The sequence below is a fragment of the Simochromis diagramma genome, unplaced genomic scaffold (assembly GCF_900408965.1).
Source record: "Simochromis diagramma unplaced genomic scaffold, fSimDia1.1 OVJJ01000487.1, whole genome shotgun sequence".
In the NCBI taxonomy this organism is placed as follows: Eukaryota; Metazoa; Chordata; class Actinopteri; order Cichliformes; family Cichlidae; genus Simochromis; species Simochromis diagramma.
Window position 1 is genome coordinate 4238975 of NW_024387305.1, and position 19926 is coordinate 4258900.

General features: G+C 38.1%; 2 protein-coding genes across 3 annotated transcripts; one reads left to right on the plus strand and one right to left on the minus strand.

Annotated features, from left to right (window-relative positions):
- Positions 1-2863: 2863 nt before the first annotated feature.
- Positions 2864-7596, plus strand: LOC120717076 (germ cell-specific gene 1-like protein). Its single transcript, XM_040004906.1, has 5 exons — positions 2864-3703; positions 5092-5139; positions 5730-5882; positions 6446-6557; positions 7202-7596. Exons 1-5 carry the CDS (start codon positions 3415-3417, stop codon positions 7494-7496), a joined length of 897 nt encoding a protein of 298 aa, XP_039860840.1. The 5' UTR covers positions 2864-3414; the 3' UTR covers positions 7497-7596.
- A 1019-nt stretch (positions 7597-8615) lies between these two features.
- On the minus strand, positions 8616-19846 carry tmc5 (transmembrane channel like 5). Of its 2 annotated transcripts, none has more exons than XM_040004597.1 (21): positions 19177-19846; positions 18517-18709; positions 17737-17936; positions 17468-17536; positions 15843-15959; positions 15603-15705; positions 15242-15320; positions 14851-15132; positions 14217-14350; positions 13790-13934; positions 13506-13658; positions 13056-13219; positions 12112-12187; positions 11887-11984; positions 11708-11803; positions 11489-11564; positions 10923-11056; positions 10557-10730; positions 10299-10377; positions 10059-10151; positions 8616-9970 (listed from the first exon to the last, which is right to left on the minus strand). In XM_040004597.1, the coding sequence occupies exons 2-21, from the start codon at positions 18588-18590 to the stop codon at positions 9392-9394; spliced, it is 2925 nt and encodes a 974-aa protein (XP_039860531.1). In that variant the 5' UTR covers positions 18591-18709; positions 19177-19846; the 3' UTR covers positions 8616-9391. The 2 variants fall into 2 exon arrangements, with proteins under 2 accessions (XP_039860531.1, XP_039860530.1); XM_040004596.1 differs by having other exon boundaries at positions 8617-9970; positions 13056-13222.
- Positions 19847-19926: the final 80 nt, after the last annotated feature.

A 19926-nucleotide genomic window follows, 5' to 3' on the forward strand; every position in this document is an offset into this window, starting at 1 on the left:
TTAATGCCCTAAACATTTGCCAGTGCTAACAAAGAATGAGAAATGCCATTCCCAATGTGCACAAGTAAAAAAAAACACTGCTTTGTTTTACATGCTTTGACAACTTCAGCTACCATCCAAAAACTGAAAGCCCTGGCTGTTCCAAAGTTATAGTTCCTAACCAAGAGTATACTTTAAAAAAAAAAGCTGGACTTTAAGTACAAGAAAACTAGAGAACATCTATTTTGCTTAGCTTTATACTACGTTGATATGAATACTGAATCAGTCTTAATTTCCATTGGGGGATGCCGTGTGCATAGCAAAACTCTCTGACACATTTGCGAACTGAATTATTGTGCTCAAAGTCTTGGTTGGATGTGTGATTGGATTTCCCACATTACAGGAAAAGACTGGTTAACTTAAAAGCGTGGATTAACTTCTTGTCACGAGCTTAAGAGACGGCCTATGACCATCACAGAGACGTCATAAGCAGTTTACCAGAATGTAGACAAGTGCAGGGCCTTAAAAATTATTTGACTCCTGAGCTCTTAGTTTGTTGCATATTTTTCACATATGCAACAATATGTTTCAGATTAAAGAACTGTAGTGCAGAAAAAAAACAACCCAAATGAATACAAAATGCCATTTTTAAATGATGATTTCATCTATTAAGAGAGAAAAGTTATCCAAACCTATGTGGAAAAAGTAATTGCCCCAAAAACCTAATAATTGGTTGTGTTACCCTTGGCAACAAGAACTGCAATCAAGTATTTGTGAGTCTTTCACATCATGGTAGGGGGGATTTGGTATTCTGTTCTTTGCAGAATTATTTTAATTCAGCCACTTTGGAGGGGTTTTTTTAAGCATTAACTGTCTGTTTAAGATTATGCCAAAGCGTCCGTGTAGGTTCTTAGTTATCCAGGTCATTCTAGCCTAAGTAGCTTTGAAAGAAAATAACTAGACTTCTTAAGTTTTCTTGAAGACTTTTACTTCTCATCCGAGAAGAACTGAGGGAGCTTCTTGGGTGAAACGTCTTCGAGATACTACAAGAAGACAGTCGCTGCCTTTCCAAGCTCAGATTATGCCAAAGCATCTCAATAAAATTTAAGTGTAGAGTTTGACTAGGCTACTCCAAAGCATTCATTTAGGTGGACTTGCTATGGACTCGCCATTCTAGTCCTGCTATAAAACCCAAGTGTGCTAGAGCTTTAGGGCACAAACTAATGGCTGGACATTCTTCTTCAGGATTTTATGGTAGCACATTCATGGTTCATGGTTATGCCGATTTAACGGGACTCAGACTTTCTAATAAACATTAAACTTTTGTTTCATCAGTCCACAGAATATTTTCCCCAAAGTCCTGGGGATTGTTTTGGGCAAATGTGAGACGAACCTTTGTGTTCTTCTTGGTCAGAAGCACTTTTCTCTTTGGAATTCTCCCAATTCGCCATTTTTGCCCAGTCTCTTCCTTGTTTTTGAATCATGAACACTGACATTAACTGTGGAAAGTCAGGCCTGCAGTTTTTTAGGTGTTTTACTGGCTTTGTGTGTGTATGTGTGGCTTCCTGGATTAATTATCAACACATTCTGAATCTTTGGTAGTCCAGCCTCTCCTGGGAAGGCTCAGTACTGTTCCAAGTTTTCTCCATTTGTGGATAATGGCTCCCACTGTGGTTCACTGGAGTCCCAGAGCCTGTAACCCTTTGAGGACTGGTAGATGTCAGTTAAAGATTAAACCAACAACAACAAATGTTTTCCTCACGTCTTAATCATCTTTGATCTTATAAGGTGTTTACTACCTTGCCCTGCTACTCTAGTATGACTAGCAGTTTGTTCATGAGTATTTGGGACACTCTGGTAAACATGCTCTGGCCTATTTTATCAGTTTTCATAGTCATGTTGAAGTGCGGATTAGCTTCCCAGGCTGAAAATGACAGCATGTTGCTGAGCTAACAGAGATGGCAGGCCTATTTGCCCTCTTTTTCCCCTGGGGTTGTAAATATTTACTGTACAGGAGCCCAGTTTTTTTTTTTGTTTGTTTTGTTTGATAAGCACGTTTCCGGCAAAATTCAGATTAGAAGTCATTCTCTGAGGACTCGGCACCTCGCCTCTAGAGTCTGCAGTTTTCTCTGCTTATATCAGTGAGCAGAGCTCAAGTCTGTTGAGCTCTGCTCACTTTTGATTTTGTCCGGAGCAGCTGCAGGCTCATCATCCTCCCCACATGACCTCCCTCTAAATGCAAGCGCGCAGGTCAGCTTCTCTGAAAACAAAACCAACTCTCAGAAATGAAGGCGAGAAGTAGAAAGTGTTGCAATGAATTTCAAATGAACTCTTATGCAACTGAATTCTATTAGATTTCATTCATTTTAAGAACTGAATGAACTGGTGAGGACGTCATAGATATTCTTTATTCATCTGTAATGTTTTAAGTCTGATACTCTTTTTTCAAACAAAAATAAATTAAAAACAATTCTTTCACTGAGTCTTCCTCAATTAAGATCGACAGATACACATCTGAAAACATTTCCTGTATTACATTTTTAACAAGTTTTAACAGGTTTTGCTAAGTTAATTGACTGATTATTTACAGCTATTGTCACTGGTCGTAACATAAAATTAACCGAAACTTCATGAGGTTCATTTATTGTTGAGTTTTATTTTTTTCACGTCCTCACGTCAGTAATTTTCATTGTGCTAAATAGGCTATTGTCCTCTAGGTGTAGCATTATTATCATCCATCTTAAGGCAAAATAGCCACTATTATTATATGAAAGAATACAGTTACAAAGTGGTTTCCAAATAGAGGACTATTGAGATGTCAGAAGAAAGTCTCTTTTTGCCGTATTGCTTTAAAATAGCTTGTTGAAGCTGAACTCTCCATGTGAACTGTTTTATAGGTCTGAGATTTTTTTATTTTAATTTTCCGCTTCGTGAAAATACACTCACATATCCCTGAATAGCCTCTTACAGCTTTCACTTTTCAACTCTTGCTGCATCTTATTTCAACGTTTCCGTGGTAACTTCCTACGCATCCGTCTGATAATCGTCTTGCAGCAACCTAAATTCTTAGGCATGGAGGGAGGGGAGGCGTAAATGACGGCGAGAGGGAGTCCGGGAGAGAGAGCGTCATAAGAAAATCCTTGGTCAAACTTGGACAAATCCTCACGCAACGTGACATCCTATAGGGTGGACACTCGTGGGGCAGCGCGTGTGAAAATGACGGAAATGTGACATTTTGGCGCACAGCTCAGCTCTCTCGGAGATGATGTTTGCACTTTGTGCACCAGTGGAAGTTGTTGAAAACTGCCGAGTGCCGAATGTGATCATCGCCTCACCTGTTGTGCTTGGAAATTAGCTGCGGCTCGCGCGTCCCTCCTACTTCGCACCCATGAACTTTTCGGAACGCCGCGCGCTGCCTCATCCTTTACGCAGACAATGAGGATGAGCCGCCGATCCAGGACCCTTCTGTCGCTTAGCTTGAACTTCTTCGCGCTGTTTTTCTCCATAACCGCGTTTATAACTACTTACTGGTGCGTCGGGACGCAGAGAGTGCCCAAGCCAAAGTGCAGCAAGCTGCGGACGCACCAGTGTATAGACTACGGGGTGAACGAAACGGACCCCAACAAAGTGGTGTACAGCTGGGAGACAGGCGACGACAGGTTCCTGTTCCGTCAGTTCCACACCGGAATCTGGATCTCATGCGAGGAAAATATTCACGATGAAAGTAAGGTGTGTGTGTGTGTGTGTGTGTAGTGCGTGAATGTTTTTTATTAGTTAACACGGCAGCTGGAATGATTACATACTACTTTGGTTCTTTTTCCTAACTTAAGAGAAACACATAACTATTCATGTAACACAACGATAATCTCGGCAATAAAAGCTTCTGTAAGTGAAGAAAAATGGCACATGCGCCAATTCATGATTACGAAGGAATGGCTTTGAAAGCAGTGTAAAGACTTTAACCATTTGGAGCTATTTTTTCTTATTATTTATAATCTTTTTTTAATCTTTAGTTTTAATTGTTTATAATTGTTGCCATCATCAAACTTGACAACATTCTTTTACCTGAGCTGATGTAAGCATTAACGAACAACCATTCAACATTTAAAATAGCCAAAGAAATAAAAAAAATTAAAAAAAAAACAGCAAATAGTAATTTTTATAAACTTGTCATTTTAATCTCCTCCTTTGTCAAAATACAACACTTAGTTAAAATGGAGATTGGCTGCTCCTTCAGAGATTTTCTTTCCTTATTTTTTTAATGGCTTTCCATTTGTGTCATTATGCCTTAGAAAAGTAAGCAGAAGCACTTGAAAGCTTGAGTCTGAAATCATTTAATTCACTTTTTCGTCATTATTTATTTTTTAAGGGAGACAAAATAGCACTTAGATCCCCAGCTGGCCGGCTGCCTGGGACTTGAATGGTGTGTTGCTTGAGTTACTCACTAAGTCTGACCATTATGGAGTATTGTAAATTAATAACAGAGGGCTCAAGAGGGTGGATTATACGTGTGTCAGAGGAGTGATCATGACCATGAAAAGTTCAGGGACAAAAGGTGTGATCAGCCCAGATTAGTCCTCTCTCTGTTTAGTTTATTACAGCTGGATAAGGAATTACTGAAGCATCTGTCTGTCAGCTCTGTAATACGCCATGACAACCTGTGCTGATAATCTGTGTTTTTGTGATGTACTAGAAACAAACCACAAATTCAAAATATCCAAGAAGCAATTGCAATAACACATTTTTATCTCATCAAGTGACTGTGGGATGGTGAGGAGGAAGGGGGTGCTGAGACAGCTTGAGTTAATAAGGATTACGTAACAGAGGCCTTGATGAGTTTTTCCTCAAAACAGCTGTTGCCACCCTCCTTCTACCTGATTAAAGCGTTCCACTTGCAACAAATCCAGTGGCATGCTCTGGTCAACAGATGGAAAACATCATGTCTGCAGGAATCCTTAGTGTCACTGGTTATTTTGTATCCTGTTTGTCACAGACTGTCATTATGCCACAGTTTTTGAGCCTACCTGTGTTTTTAAAGTCTATATATATATATATATGATCAGTAATAAATAATAAATCATGACAGCATGTCATCTTCTGCTGTGTTTCTAGGTGAGAGATGTCGAAGTTTTATTGATTTAGCCCCTGCATCAGAAAAAGGTGAGTGCTATCTGCGTTACCTTGGTTATCACAACTCTTTAAGCCCTCTAATTCTTACCCTATTTTCATTCACTGAGCTGTACTTCCCCATGTTTGTGAATATTTCTGCATCACTGTAACATCTTGGTCCGTTCTGATCTAATCAGCAACTGTCAGTTCAAGAATGTTTTAATGTGAAATCATGAAGGAGGGCTCACACATTCAGTTTAAAGTTTCACAGATGTTTAGCTGCGATGACACTTTCACTTGAGAAATGCTTAGTTCCTGTCAATCTGTCAAGAAAAGCAAAAAATCGAGAAACGGGGTGAAGAGGAGTTGAAATGTCTGATCATCATGTGCAGCCAGATTATATTCCACTAGATTAATTGGAAGGCTGAATAAAGCTTTCTGTAAACCGGAAAGCTTTGACATCAGTTCAAGTAGCACTTCATATGAGATCGTCATGTTACTTTCACCCCACATTAAGTCTGACTAACCAGTGAGATTGAGATGTTAGGTGACAATAAATCAAAATCTTCCCTTTAATAAAGAATCTTCACCTTAATTTATGTTATTGTGCATTTCTTGTTTGCTTTTTGGGCATTTTTCAGGGATGCTGTGGTTGTCACTTGTTTCTGAGATGTTGTACATTATTCTGCTGGTGGTTGGCTTCAGTCTCATGTGTTTGGAGTTAGTGCACTCCAGCAATGTCATTGATGGACTCAAACTCAATGCCTTTGCTGCCATCTTTACAGTGCTTTCAGGTATGTGCTTGATTCTATTTTTCACTAACTTTAATGCTTTTGTGACATTTCCTGCAGTGTACTGTATTCAAGTATTTGCTTCTGGTTTCTAAGATTGTCATTTATCTTTGTAAGCCAGCTTTTGAAGTACAACATAACAAACATATCCTGGTTAATCTGTTGATAAGGAGGGAGCTGTTGTTCTTGAACCAGAGAAACATCCCTCTGGTTTCCTTGTAATGATCAGAAGTAAATCTGAACTCAATTCAAAATCTAAAAAAGAAACAGAAGCCTTGAGAAGAAAGCAGAGTGTCAGCTGAATATGTTTTTCACTTCTTTTCCCAAAATAACAGTTTGTAAATGAACCTTAGTAAATTACATGGATGGGGATTTAAGGTTATCTATACCTGGATAACATCACTGTTTTTACTTAGGATATTCATATTTCCATACCCATGGAAAGGGTTGATTCTGCACTCAAAAGAAATCATCTAAGTATTTTTTTAATACTGTTCTTCTTTTCTGTTTGTACACTGAATCAATCAGAAAAGCTTACTAACAATATACTGTGCATATGATTTCAGGTCTTCTTGGCATGGTGGCTCATGTCATGTACACACAGGTTTTCCAGGTCACCGTCAGCCTTGGCCCACCAGATTGGAGGCCCTACAACTGGGACTATGGCTGGTCTTTCTGGTAAGACTCTGCAAACATCCACCTAAATACAGATAATTTTATACGCTGTGTTATTTATAGTGTTATTTATAGTGTTACATAGATAGAGTTAAGTCAAATCGTTCTTTAAGAAACAGGATGAAGAAGTCCACTCTGCATGTCTGTGCTGCCTCACACTGTCAGCAGAAGCTCTGATCTCACCTCTCTTCAGCATCACTGTCTGTAATGAAAAAAGCCCAAAGCTCTCGTGTTATGGTAGGATTAGGCTTTGGTGTCCAAAGCCCCAGTGCGGGTGTGATTAGAATTGCATAAGGGAATAATATTTTACTCCTTTACAATGTGCACAGTATGCTGAAAATTCATTTTGGAGGCTAAACAATTCTTGACCTTCTGTGGGAATTATCCAGTCTGCATGAAAACAACATGGGATGATGATTTGATTGTCTGACCTCACATGCGAACCAGCCTGTTTGAGGAGACCAGGGGGACTTAAAGTGATTGGCACTAATCTTACCAAATACAGTGTCACGGTATTGAGGGTAAAACGTCAGAATGCCTCACCACACTGAAGCGCACCATTAGGTTTTCACTTTTTTTGTTAGTTTTTTTTGTCAGCTACCACATCTGTTTATTAAAATATGAATTCTCTTGCTGTTTTATATCAGCATGGCCTGGGCTTCCTTCACCTGCTGTATGGGTGCATCTGTCACCACCCTCAACTCCTATACGAAGACCGTCATTGAGTTCAGACACAAACGCAAGACCTTCGAGCAAAGCATCAGGGAGGAGGACGCACGGGAGGCATTCGGATATTTCCGGGAGCACTCTGTGCACTCCATCTCCAAATCTGTGGATTATTACTCTAGTCAGACCATAAAAAGTGGCAGGAAAACTCCTATACCAGGTGACTGTCTGGACTTCAGTGACATTGCAAATTCTTTGGGGGAAGAGCAGTGCTGAGTGAGAAAGGACAGTAGGTGGCGGCATTTCTCTTAATGTGGCATCTCATTGGACTGACGCATAGTTGTCTTTGGTAAGTTTTCACTGTGGGACAAACACCTACAAAGATAACAGGCCGCGGTGTTAGCCCTGTCTGACACATTTAAGTACTGCCTTAATGAAAACCCATCATGAAAGTTTAAGTCATAGAAGTTTAAAGTTGGAAAATTGCAGCTGACAAATGATAAAAATGGACATGAAGGTGTTTTTTTGTTTTTTTTCTTTTGTGCAGCTTACCACGATGTAGATTTAAAATGTAATGTTAAGTGTATCTATACTGTTTCAAAAGAATGAGTGTCTCTTTAAAGCTTCTAGCCTTATTAGACATGTTCAGTCAGAAAATCTAACTGGGTTTTCATTCTTGTGAATCAAAGCCATAAATGTATACTGCAAATGATGTGCCTGTTTACAGTATTTAGGGTACTATTTATTGTAAAATAGATGTAAAGTTTGTACACAGAATGATTGTTGGTAATAATGTATCATTTTTCTTTTGAATGTTCACCTTGGCTAAGTTTGATGGTGTCATAAAGGTCAAACGATCATTTGCAAAACACTTTTGATGGACTAGAATTATTTTTTTTTTTATTTTTTTTTAAACTGGAAAGAAATTTACCGCAGAGAACAAAATTCCCATAAACACTATGGTAAATGGCCTGTATTTGTATAGTGCTTTTCTAGTCCCTAAGGACCCCAAAGCGCTTTACACAACCTGTCATCCACCCATTCACACACTGGTGATGGCAAGCTACATTGTAGCCACAGCCACCCTGGGGCGCACTGACAGAGGCGAGGCTGCCGGGCACTGGCGCCACCGGGCCCTCTGACCACCACCAGTAGGCAACGGGTGAAGTGTCTTGCCCAAGGACACAACGACCGAGACTGTCCAAGCCGGGGCTCGAACTGGCAACCTTCGGATTACAAGGCGAACACCCAACTCTCCAACACTCCAATAGTGCTAAACACTAGCACTATTGGAGTGATCACAGTCAGTACACCACATTTCTAACAGTGTAAGTCATTTTCATTTGATGATTCTGCTTTAACTGGAGAAAAGTAGAAACTTCATGACGGTAAAATGGCTCTGCGGAGTGTTTCAAGCAAGTATGATGACTATTAAAGTTCCCCATTTCAAAATTGTGTTTTGATTGACTGTTACTTTCCCACCACAAAACACATCTGGTGTTTTTAGTATGATACAAATATAGAACACACAGTTTATTAAACCTTTTCAGTTACATTTTTGAACTGTAAAAATAGTACAAAGTTGATTTCAGTAGTTTTTAGTGAAGCTTTTTTTTTTTTTTTGCACAAATAAAAGAAATGATATTCAACCTAGTATTTTTTTTTTCCTGTTTCTGGAGAGTGTTCTAAAAATGTCCCAGAACAAGAGCTGTCGTTTTGGAAAAAAAAAAAAAAAAAATCAAATGTAGCAATGTATGCATAGTTCCTGAAGAGGGCAGTGTTGTCTTTATCAGCCACTTGGGAAAATTACATTTCACTCCAGTAACAACTGTAACAAATTTTACAGGGCCATTTTTTTTTTTTTAACCTTTGCCTTTATTTTGCCTTTTCTAGCTCACATTTCATTATGTGCAACAATTAACAACTTATACAACATTTACATTACAAATGGCACAAATTTATGTTTAGGATTACTCATCACACAAGGCTGACATACTATCATAGAAAGATTTCAAAATTTACTTGTATAAAAGTTGAATTAAGAGGTGGACCTGCACACTCATCTCTTTCATATATTCTTCGCAAAGTGCAAATTCAGTCTTAAAAAGCCACGTGGATGTTTTTCATACATCTGTTTTTTCATCACTGTAAGATAAAACTCAGCATTTTGTTCAGTATCCATCATCGTATTCATTCTGGGCCGCCTGCCGGGCTAGCATGGCCTGGATAAGAGCACTGGAGCCTGAAGGCCCAGGGTTTTGTGGTGGAGCAGTCATCCACTGAATTCTGTCATCTTCCTGTGCTTGCTGCCTGGCCTGCATGACCTGCATCATGACATTTGACACTGGATGTGGCAGGTCACCCATGTCATCTTCTGTGTCCTCTGCTCTTCTTCTGGCTTGCATGGCCTGTGTGACGGTACTGGATCTGTTGAAAATGTCATATTGATTATTGTCTTCATCCTCCACCCTGTTTCTGGCTGCCATGGCCTGAGCAAGTGTACTGGAAGATGATGGGTTTTCATCATGCATCGGATACTGATCTTCATTCTCCTGGTCAGCTAGTTGACGGGCCAACATGGCTTGCATCAGAGGACTAGAGTTAGACATTTCAGAAGGAACAGGTACTCCACCAATGCTGTATCTTTTCTCCTCCTCTTCAAGTTGCTGACGTGCAAGTAAAGCTTGAACCATGGCATTTGAGTTGGACTGATCACCAGATGAGTGATCATATGAATGCTGTTTCATGCTCTAAACAGAAAATAAAATATTCAGTAAGGCTGATAACAAGCTTCTACATGCAAAGTGATGTCAGCATGAAATAATTTTAACAACAAACCCCTTTTTGTTTCTTCTGTTTGGTGTTTTTGTTTGGGATAGATTTTTGAAGGTCCTGTAACCTTTCTAACAAGAAGGACTTGTCTTTCCCTTCCTGGTGGGAGGGAAACAGAAGCAGTCAGGCAAACAAAAACAAAAACATAAACAAAATGTAAATGTATTCAAGACTAGACAAGTTCCACTTGTTCCTGATGTCTGGTGAAACATATATTAAGGGAAACAGTTTCTAGAACAAACTCACATTGACAATCTGTTGTCTCAGACGACGAATAAGCTCCTTTCGGCCATTAGTGACTTGCCACAATATGTATATGATGACACTGAGCAGTAAAATTGCACACAGGAAAACCATTTGCTTAATGACACAAAATTTGCATCAGTACATATGTGCATTTATATGCAAAGCTCAGTTATATGCAAAACATGGCTTGGACTTTTTCAGTCAACGTTACAAAGTACATGCTGTGTACATAAGACAGCACTTGCACTATGCACTTACAGGATGATGAGTGTGATTAGAAAATAGAAGATTTCACTCCGGATGACATTATTGTAAATCTCGACGACCCACTGAGAGCCAGTGATGTTTTTTAGATCATCTATCCAGACATCAACCGCACTGAAGGAATTGTTGAGTCCACGAAAAGGGCCACAGGACTTTGAGGGAGTCAGGCTATGGAGCAAGACAGAGTCAACAAAACAAGACTGAGACTGGAACCTTTCTGTATTTTCAGTACAAAATGCATTATTAATCAAAGACAAATATATATAAATATATTATTTTATTTTAGCTTAGAAAAGAATAAAATAGAATTGATGGATATATTTTTCTCTTTTTTTAGCAGCTGAAGTCATGTCCTCTTACCTCCAGGCAGTGTATGCAACAATTGACAGGGCTCCCACGAAGAACGGGAAGAAGAGAAGGAAGATGAAGATGGTTTGCATCTGAGCTGCTCTGCCAGATCGCCGTGGGGGCTGACAGTTATGTGTGAGACTGACCTGAGAAGTGCAAAAACCAAACTTGTACTACCCCATAAATACACATCCATAAACAAATATATTATTGATTTATTTTTGTAGTAACTTTGCTAATAAACTTGTGAGCCATAACAGAAAACAGAGCTTGGAATTGACCTTTTAAAAGATCATTCAGCAGGTTCATGAAACACACAGCATCAGCAGATCCGGCCTAGATCAAATTACAAATCCTACAAAGTTCATTAAATTTCAGTGATTGATTGATCTTGTCTGGTACCATTAAACCATAATGGTTACTCCTTAAATCCGAAACCCAGGCTGTCTTTTCCATTACCCAAAATAAAGCATCCATTCAATGTGATGAAAGGATTTTAATTAATTATTGACTGGGGTGTGCAAATAGAGTAACACGACCCTTATGGAGCATGGAGCAGTCCTGGTAGCAGCATTTACCTTCTTTAGATAAAACAGGATGAAGAATTTGAAAATCTGCATGGCAGGTAGCAGAGGAGAGAAGTAGATTCCAATCCTGTGGAGAGAAAATAGACGATTGCATTTAAATAATTTAAAAAGGTCCAAGATCAAGATAGATAACATAAGATTTGACTAAAATCCACTGACACACTGCTAGAACTTATGAAATGTCGAATGTATTGTTCATATGGTTCATACCAGGCCAGCGTCTGTGAATAGATGAGTTCAAGCACATTTCTGGCTACGTCAAACTCAGGAACCCCCATGCGTGGTATTAATTTTGTCCCGATCACACTATTAGGAAGAAATTGAGTATGTGATTTTAAACATAGGTTCATCTAACAATATAAAATATGAATTGAAATTCTATAACTCACTTGCTAAGAAACTCTCCAAAGAAAGATCCCAACATCAGGAAAAGGAAGTCAAAAAGGACCAGACGGTACAAAGACTGCCCTACCATGGACTCCCAACCCTGATGAATGAAACAAATTCACGAATGAATGTCTATGCCTAATGAATAAAGTAGGGACAGATAAAATAAACGTATGTTGTGTTTAAAAAAACACAAATAAATAGATAAATGGATATTTATTACTTACTGAACCTTTAGCAGGCACCTGATTCATCCAATAATAACACAAAACAGACAGAATGGACATCTTGAGAAAGACATTTCTGTATGTGAAAAAAGAAAGTATTTCAATTTTTATTATTGGTTAAATAAATAATTATATTTGCTTTGTGCTAGATGTCCAAATCCAAATCCAAATCCAATTTATTTATATAGCACATTTAAAAACAGAAAGTTTTCCCAAAGTGCTGTACAGAAACAAAGATGAAGCCACTGACACTCACATAAAAACACAATAATACACATAATAAACATATCAACTCACACCAGTCTGAACGCAATCGAAAAAAGGTGTGTTTTCAAAAGCGATTTAAAAACAGGAAACAAAGATGCCTGTTTAATATTTAAAGGCAGCGTAGTCCAAAGTTTTGGAGCCATAATTGAAAAGGCTCGTTCTCCTCTTCGTTTTAGCCTAGATTTTGGGACAACCAAAAGCAGCTGATCTAAGGGTCCGCGAAGGAATATAAGGCTGAAGTAACTCGGAAAGGTATGGGGGAGCAAGACCATTAAGGCATTTATGGTCTATAAATTTATAGATGTGTCGATAGCTGCACCACTTTACATATATACAGTCATGGCTTTACATAGATACCACTATACTTTATATTTACTTTTGTTTAAGCCTGATCCTAGAACTGTTCCTAGATCCTAGCACTCCCAGTCTTCTCACTATACTTCAGGAAGTCCTACATTGTTTTATAACACAGCCCACAAATTACACTGCAATTAACTCTAACAAGATTGGGAGCCTGCTACCATGCTGGTGACTCTGTGATGATGTCATAGGCACACCAAAACAAGGTTAGTTGCCTCCTTATTTCCGGACTAATGGTAAACTAAGATATTTGTATTTTGTTATCTATCTAGACATAGACATAGACATATTTATAGACATATATTGTTTTATTTCACCTGATCAACAGAGCATATATCTGTTTGCGGTGGGTGGAGTAATGCTCAAATTTGTTGAAGAGGGAGTAGAAGAGTGGAATAACCAGGTTTATTAAAGACACCACAAAGGGAACCAGGAGTGTCTTTGCCTCCTCAAGCAGAGACCAATTGTCATTTTCTGTTGCCTGCTGTAAAACATAAAACAGGTAAAGATAGTGCATAATGACGAATACTGTGTGCAATGAAACAATAAATGACAAGACTTTCAGTAAATTTATGACACCTGGTTTAGATTTTCACGCTCTGAGAGTACAGGTGAGGTATATATTTTTACATGTTTTTAGTTTATACTAGTTTTACTAACAAGAAAAGTGATTTCTCTAGAGAAAAAAAATATGCATTCACATTGCCTGTAGTCTACATTTAACACACAAGTTCCAAAGTCTAATTATTCCATTTTAACTTATGTACCTCAATCTCATACTCGCAGAGATAGTAAATACTGGCTGCACAACCAAAAGCCAAGCTTGTGGAGAGAAGCCAGCAACCAAAATGAATCCCATAGTGCTTCAGTTTTTCAGAGACTGTAAGGCGCTCCTGCTGGGCCGTTTCTGATAAAGACTCCTGAGCGAGCAGCAAGAGGACAAACAATGAAATACTGATGTGTATGTAGGTGTAAAATACAGAATTTCAATCTGTCACAGTTAATTCAGCATTTGATATTTTTTAGGAAAAAGAAAAAAGCTATAAGTCACCTTGAGCTGGACACAAAGGTTGTTCCTGCGCTGTTTCACTGCTTTCTCATTGGTTACACTAAAATCCCAGGTGCAAAGAAGTTGCCATGCACTGTTTGATGCCGAGTCTGCTAGTACATAGTTGTTCTTGAAATTGACTGCCATGCTGCACGTGGACAAATCAAGATTCAGAATCATTGTTAGAATCAGAGCTATTGGAGCAGCTATGAGAGTTTTTATATCTACAACTATTAATCAATGTTATGATTGCTTGTTTTGGCATACTTATATTAGAATTTTCACATTTTCTAATAATTTATTATTATATTTATCAATTTTTTCTTTTAACTTATCTCCTCTTCTCCCACATGCATGTTGAGGAGTCATAACAAAGCAAATTCCCTGTGGACTTGAGTAAAATCTTTAGCATGATGAGGACTTAACTAACCTGAAAATAAGTGAAATTCCACATAGCACCATATAGACTGCAATGGTGAAGAAATAGGCCAGCTGCATGTTGTAACCCACCAGATATTGATTGCTGTAGCTACCGTAGTACATGACCGTATACTTGAAGTAACCCTAGGAAATCCAAAATATATGCAACTCTTGTTCACTCAGTACAGAGAGAATTAGAAAACATCTAACATGATATTACATAATACATATCAACAGTGTTTGCTAGTTCTAATTGATTATGATCTGCCATGTAGAGCAGATTCATGTTTTAGATTTTCTTTTGTGAAAACAAATGCTGTTGCACTGTCACTCCACTTGAAGAAACCCCACTTGTGGTTGGGGTTTGCATGTGCTCTTTGTGCATGAATGTTAGGTTAACTGGTGACTAAATTGGCTATAGGTGTGGATGTGACACTGGTGATCTGTCCAGACTGTATCCATCATTGGAAAACAAACAACTGCATCCAAAATAATGCAGATTTGAGCCATGAGCATAAACCAAATAATTAGCTCTTTAAATATTACATAGTCATTTAATTAAATGGTAATTATTACATTAGCTTTAAATTTTAAAATAATGATGGTTGTGACTTCAACAGAAGATAAATGCATGTACTACTTACAGCTCCAGTTAGTATCTCCAGTCCTCTGAAGGTCACATTTTGGGTTACGTTGTTCACGATTTGAGAAATGTTTGGGGTTTGCTTGTAAACAAGCAGAGGGATGGTGACAAAGCCAAAGTTGACCAGGAATGAGAAAATGTTAAACATGAGAAGCCACTTCAGGAACACAAAATAGGTGAGAACACTGGTCCCAAACTTCCCACCAATGCTTTTCATAGCGCCTTGCCACAGTTTCAGGGTCTGCTTGGCTGACTTTACATGGTACCCGCATTTTCGTGAAAACTGAAAAAAGATCATAACATTCTGTATGTAGCATATGAGCACAAATTATGAATGAGCCAGGCTCACAAAGAGATGCAGCTGTTGCTTTTGTGACAGATAAAACACTCACCAGAGACAGCTTTTCAGAGCAATCTGCCAAACATGTGAATTGGCGAGACTTCTTGGAAGACTGTAATTCCAATTCTTTCCTGTAAGAGTAAAACCATTGGGATCCTTGTCAAGCAAATTACCTGCATCACAAGTTTCTGCAGGCTGTAGAAGCCCCTTTGGACTTCAATTAGTACTTTCTTGTGTAATTTGTGTTGGACAAATACTTCCTTCAGAGATCTTTATTGCAACACCTGTGGCCTCCAAACATTTGCATACAGCCCAGTTTATGGTTCCCAGCAGGATGCAATGTTTAACTAAATGTTTCGAATGACACTGAGAAGGATTTTGTTATCATCTTTATTTGTTTGTGGCTCACCCACCTGATATGTTTCTTCTCTTTAAAGCTCATTGGAAGATCCCGAATGGCCTGGATTCTGTCTCGTGTTGACAGAGCAGCAAGTTCCTCGAGCAGGTTTTGTTGCTCTGTCAGACACAAGATGACAAGACAAGTGCTGGCTGTTAAATCTTTGCGAGTACTGCCTTTCAGAATACATATCAGGTGTCATAATTCACTATCCAAAAATCCACAGGATAATCTGACACCCCTCAGGTGTGCTTACCATTTTGCATCTCATTCCAGATGGCATCCTCTGTGAAAGCTGTTTGGGTATGATCTGCATTAGGAAACATGCTCATCCTTCTCATCGCTATTCCTCTCCACCGCATTGTCATTTTTCCTGGATTTGCACACAAGCAAAAGACAGCCAGCCTTCTGTTGTGATTATTGTGGATTTTCAAACTCAAAAGCATGAGATGGATACAAGAACAGAGTGACAGTCAGCAAATGATCTGGGTAGCATTTTTAAATGTAACACCTGCAGCCGTTTATGCAGCCTTTATCACTTACTCTTTTCTATAATAACAATAAGCTGCTACTTATTTATAAATCTTAAGATAAATATCGACTGCAAAAACACTGACAGAAAGCACTGCTGATAGTACAGGACACAGCACCATATACAAACTAATGTGGGTCCTAATATGCAACTGTTTGTTCAAAATCTTTATTTCTGATGAATTTATTATTTCATATTTATTTTCATTTCATATAATGCTATGATACTGAAGGTGTTGATGCCATTGCCCACCAAACTGTATTACTTTGCAGTTATTGTCAGAGTATCAGTCTGTGTGTATTATTTGCATGCATTAGTTTTAGTCTTGGTATGACTCTGGAATTTCTTTTTAGTCTTTCAGAAGCATAAAGATTAAATGAAATGGGAGGAAATGGAAGACAAAGTTATAATTCATCCTGAATTTCTATCTACACTCAAAAAAAAAATGAAATTGGGTGGTTGTTACATGTACAAGATTCAAACTTGTAATTTGAACTAAATAATTTCATGTTTCAATGGTGAATGTAATTAAATCATGTAGCATCTGCATGAAATTCAGCAACTTAATTTGTTCTTGTTGAGATGACATGATACAATCTAGTAAGAGTGGTTAGTTGCCTGGACTCACGAAATTCACAAGATCACATTAGATGTCAAACTGCAGGAAAATCGCTGGAGTTTTAAGAGGCAGACAACTACACCACGTGTATGCTATCGCTATTTATTGTGGTTTAACCTGTCAAGGACAAAAACATACAGAAAATTCTGCATCAAGCCTTGTAATCATAGCTTTCCTAGTTTTGGTAAACCTGGATTGACAGCTTGGTGGCGTGATGGTTAGTGCTGTTGCCTCACAGCAAGAATTCTAAATTACCCATGAATATAAGTGCAAATGGTTGTTTGTCTCCATGAAATCATCAACCCCCATATTGGTTCATTGAGCACGACTAGCAGTAATTGCCTTGATTAAGAAAGTAGTTGTTCAAACAACAAGATTTCATTGCGTTTTCCTAAAGTTTTTAACTTGTGTAGAATCAATTAAAACAAATTTCACTCTACATACTTAAATAAATCACTTCAAGTCAATGTAAGTATACTACGCTGATCCAACATAATCTGATTACATTAAGCCACCAAATGCCAAATGTGTTGGTTTGACATGGTCAAAAATCGGTTATTGTACTTGGTTAAATCACGTGGAAAAAGGCGCCATGATTAAATTGTGTTCATCCAACAACAGATTTTTTTGAGTGAAATGATTATCCTGTGATGGAAACTTTACAGATTAATGTGTGTTTAGTTATACCATAAAGGAACTGTGTAATCTTAAGTGTCATGAAGCGTATTACCTGAAGACGATGGAAGTGGAATAGATCTTGACTGATTATATTCAGGGTCCATCCCAAATATACTGTGATCTAAAATGTAGAGGAGATAGAGAGGAAGTATTACTTAGCAGAAGGGTTACTTAGCGACATCCACTGGCATATACAAAAAACGAAGCTGCTGAACAAGTAACACAACTTTTTCAATCAAACAAACACAAATGTGTACAAAAACTTTATGTTGCTTTATAGTTAAATAATTTAACATGGCCACAAAGAGGTGATACACATACTGGGTCCATGGTGCCTTGGAGGACTCCTTGGGCGTATGGAGATGGCATCCATTGGGATGTTTTCTCTACCCCTCCAGCTTTGTTCCTGCCAGCCACCTTGAGGCACTCTCCCTATAGCAGCATCATTGCTAGCCCTGTCACCCCACCAGGTTGGGTCTTTGTTGTCATAGGGGTTAGTATGATGGGTTTTGCTGGAAGCCCTAGAGCCCAAACAGAATAAATTAAATTATTAATAAATTATATAAATGTATGACACCTAAGAGCACTGACGTTATCACATCAGGAAGAGAACGGAAATTTCAAGTCACCGATATAGTTATTTGAATTTAAACTGTGGAGGTTTTATTTAATTTAAAGTACATTCAGTCTTACAGAGTATTGGACTCATTTTAACAGTAAACTGCAGAGACTAGTATGCTAAAGTTTACTCTAGGGCTCTCATATAATCATCCACAATCCTCAGACCTTAAATCTTGTACCAAAAAGATTAACACTAAAATGAACCAGCCGAGGATAAAGCAAAGATATATAACAAATTCGCGCTGTTGCCTTTTTCATGAGGCGATCCTGTTAAAGCTAGTTTTTCATTTGCTTGCTTGACATTCTGACCTTTTCTTCACAGTACTTCCTCTTACTACAAGCACACACAACACACCACTCAAACTCCTTCACAAACACATTCTTTGACAAATTGTAATTCTATACTTTTCAGGAAAAAAGATTTCTCTGATGCACATTTGAGGACAAAAACAAATTTTATGTTATAATATAAACACAAACCTTCTATCAATTTCCAGAGTCTCGGTGTCATGGTATGCATGGTTGAAAAATCCCCCGTTCCTGTAACTTGTCATGAGATCCTTCAAATCGATCCGTTTGCTTTTCTTTGGAGACAGCAGTGATTCCTCAGCTCAGTATGCCCCAGTCGCTCCCAATATGAGGATTTCGGTGTCAAGTGGCAAAATGTAAACGACTTATTCCATATAAAAGACAAATATTAAAATAAAGCAATAGAAGTGTGCTTGAAGTCAAGTTATCAAGCTAAAGACTAAACCTAAACAAGTAGTATAACATGTTAACACCACATAGTTTTCTGTATAGAGGCAGCTTCATAGAAAGCATGTGCAATTTGATCTCTAGAGCGCTCGGTCCGATCATTATAAATTCATGTAGGAGGTTTGGTTTCAGCCTGTGGAAAGAGGTTTGGTTGCAGTGGTATAGCTCTGTGGTTCTCACAAAAACCATTATATTATGGCAAGAGAACCTTTCTGTTCATTATATAACAATGAACAGAAAACAACAGACTGATGGCTGAACTATGGAAACAGGAAACCTATAAGAAATGTGTAGTTAGAGTTAGGTTCTCATATAATAACAAACCTGTAAAGATTAAAAGAACTTGTCAAATGACATTCTGCTCTGTTATTAGCCTCTGCTTACCTGGTTACTGTCCTGTAATGGAGAGAATATATCTAAAAGGGTGTCCTGACAATACAGAGTTGCAGCTTAAAAGTCTGAGGAGTATCTCTGAATTACCGTCAGTGACATAAAAAGAAGGACTGTCCTCCTACCAGGAAGTTTAGCCTGAGCTCACAAAGGTAAAAGTCCGCTGCTTTTGGACTGGCACTTGGATATTGAAAGGTTACGCTAGATTGTGACATGAATAATTAAACCGCCAGTGCTAATAATTATTTAGCATCCTTATTAAAACTTAAGGTGATAAGGCTCAAAAGGCTGACCTATAGGGTTGAATCCTGTTACAGACAGATAAATGGAACCTAACCAATAAACAAATAGTCGGAAACCGGAAAAAATGCGCTTGCGAATTGGGTTTACTATGCTCCACACAGGGAAGGAAGAGTTGTGAGCAAGCATTTTAATGAAGTGAAAGGACAAACATAGACAAACTGGGAATATATTGTGTGACTGTGAAACTAACTAATATAATATGTAATCTGTATGTTCATAATTTTGTTTTTTTCTTTTGAGACTGTGAGTTAACTAAAACCTATTTTAAACTTAAACTTGTCATATTAGTATAATTAGCACATTCGCTTAAAAAATCCTACAAAGATGACTACATAGCATAGAATATAATATTAAACATGTAAATAGCAACACAGACTATTATAAAATGAAACCAAACACGACACCCAGATATAACATAAATAAATAATAGCTAGTGTCGCT

Coding starts and splice junctions, on each gene's coding strand:
- LOC120717076 (XM_040004906.1), top strand. CDS start 3,415: ATGAGGATGAGCCGCCGATCCAGGACCCTTCTGTCGCTTAGCTTGAAC. Junction 3,704..5,091: donor GGAAAATATTCACGATGAAA/GTAAGGTGTGTG, acceptor CTGTGTTTCTAG/GTGAGAGATGTCGAAGTTTT. Junction 5,883..6,445: donor CATCTTTACAGTGCTTTCAG/GTATGTGCTTGA, acceptor ATATGATTTCAG/GTCTTCTTGGCATGGTGGCT.
- tmc5 (XM_040004596.1), bottom strand. CDS start 18,590: ATGACAAGTTACAGGAACGGGGGATTTTTCAACCATGCATACCATGAC. Junction 11,565..11,707: donor TATTCACAGACGCTGGCCTG/GTATGAACCATA, acceptor TTCTCTCCACAG/GATTGGAATCTACTTCTCTC. Junction 10,378..10,556: donor CTAATCACACTCATCATCCT/GTAAGTGCATAG, acceptor TTTACTGCTCAG/TGTCATCATATACATATTGT.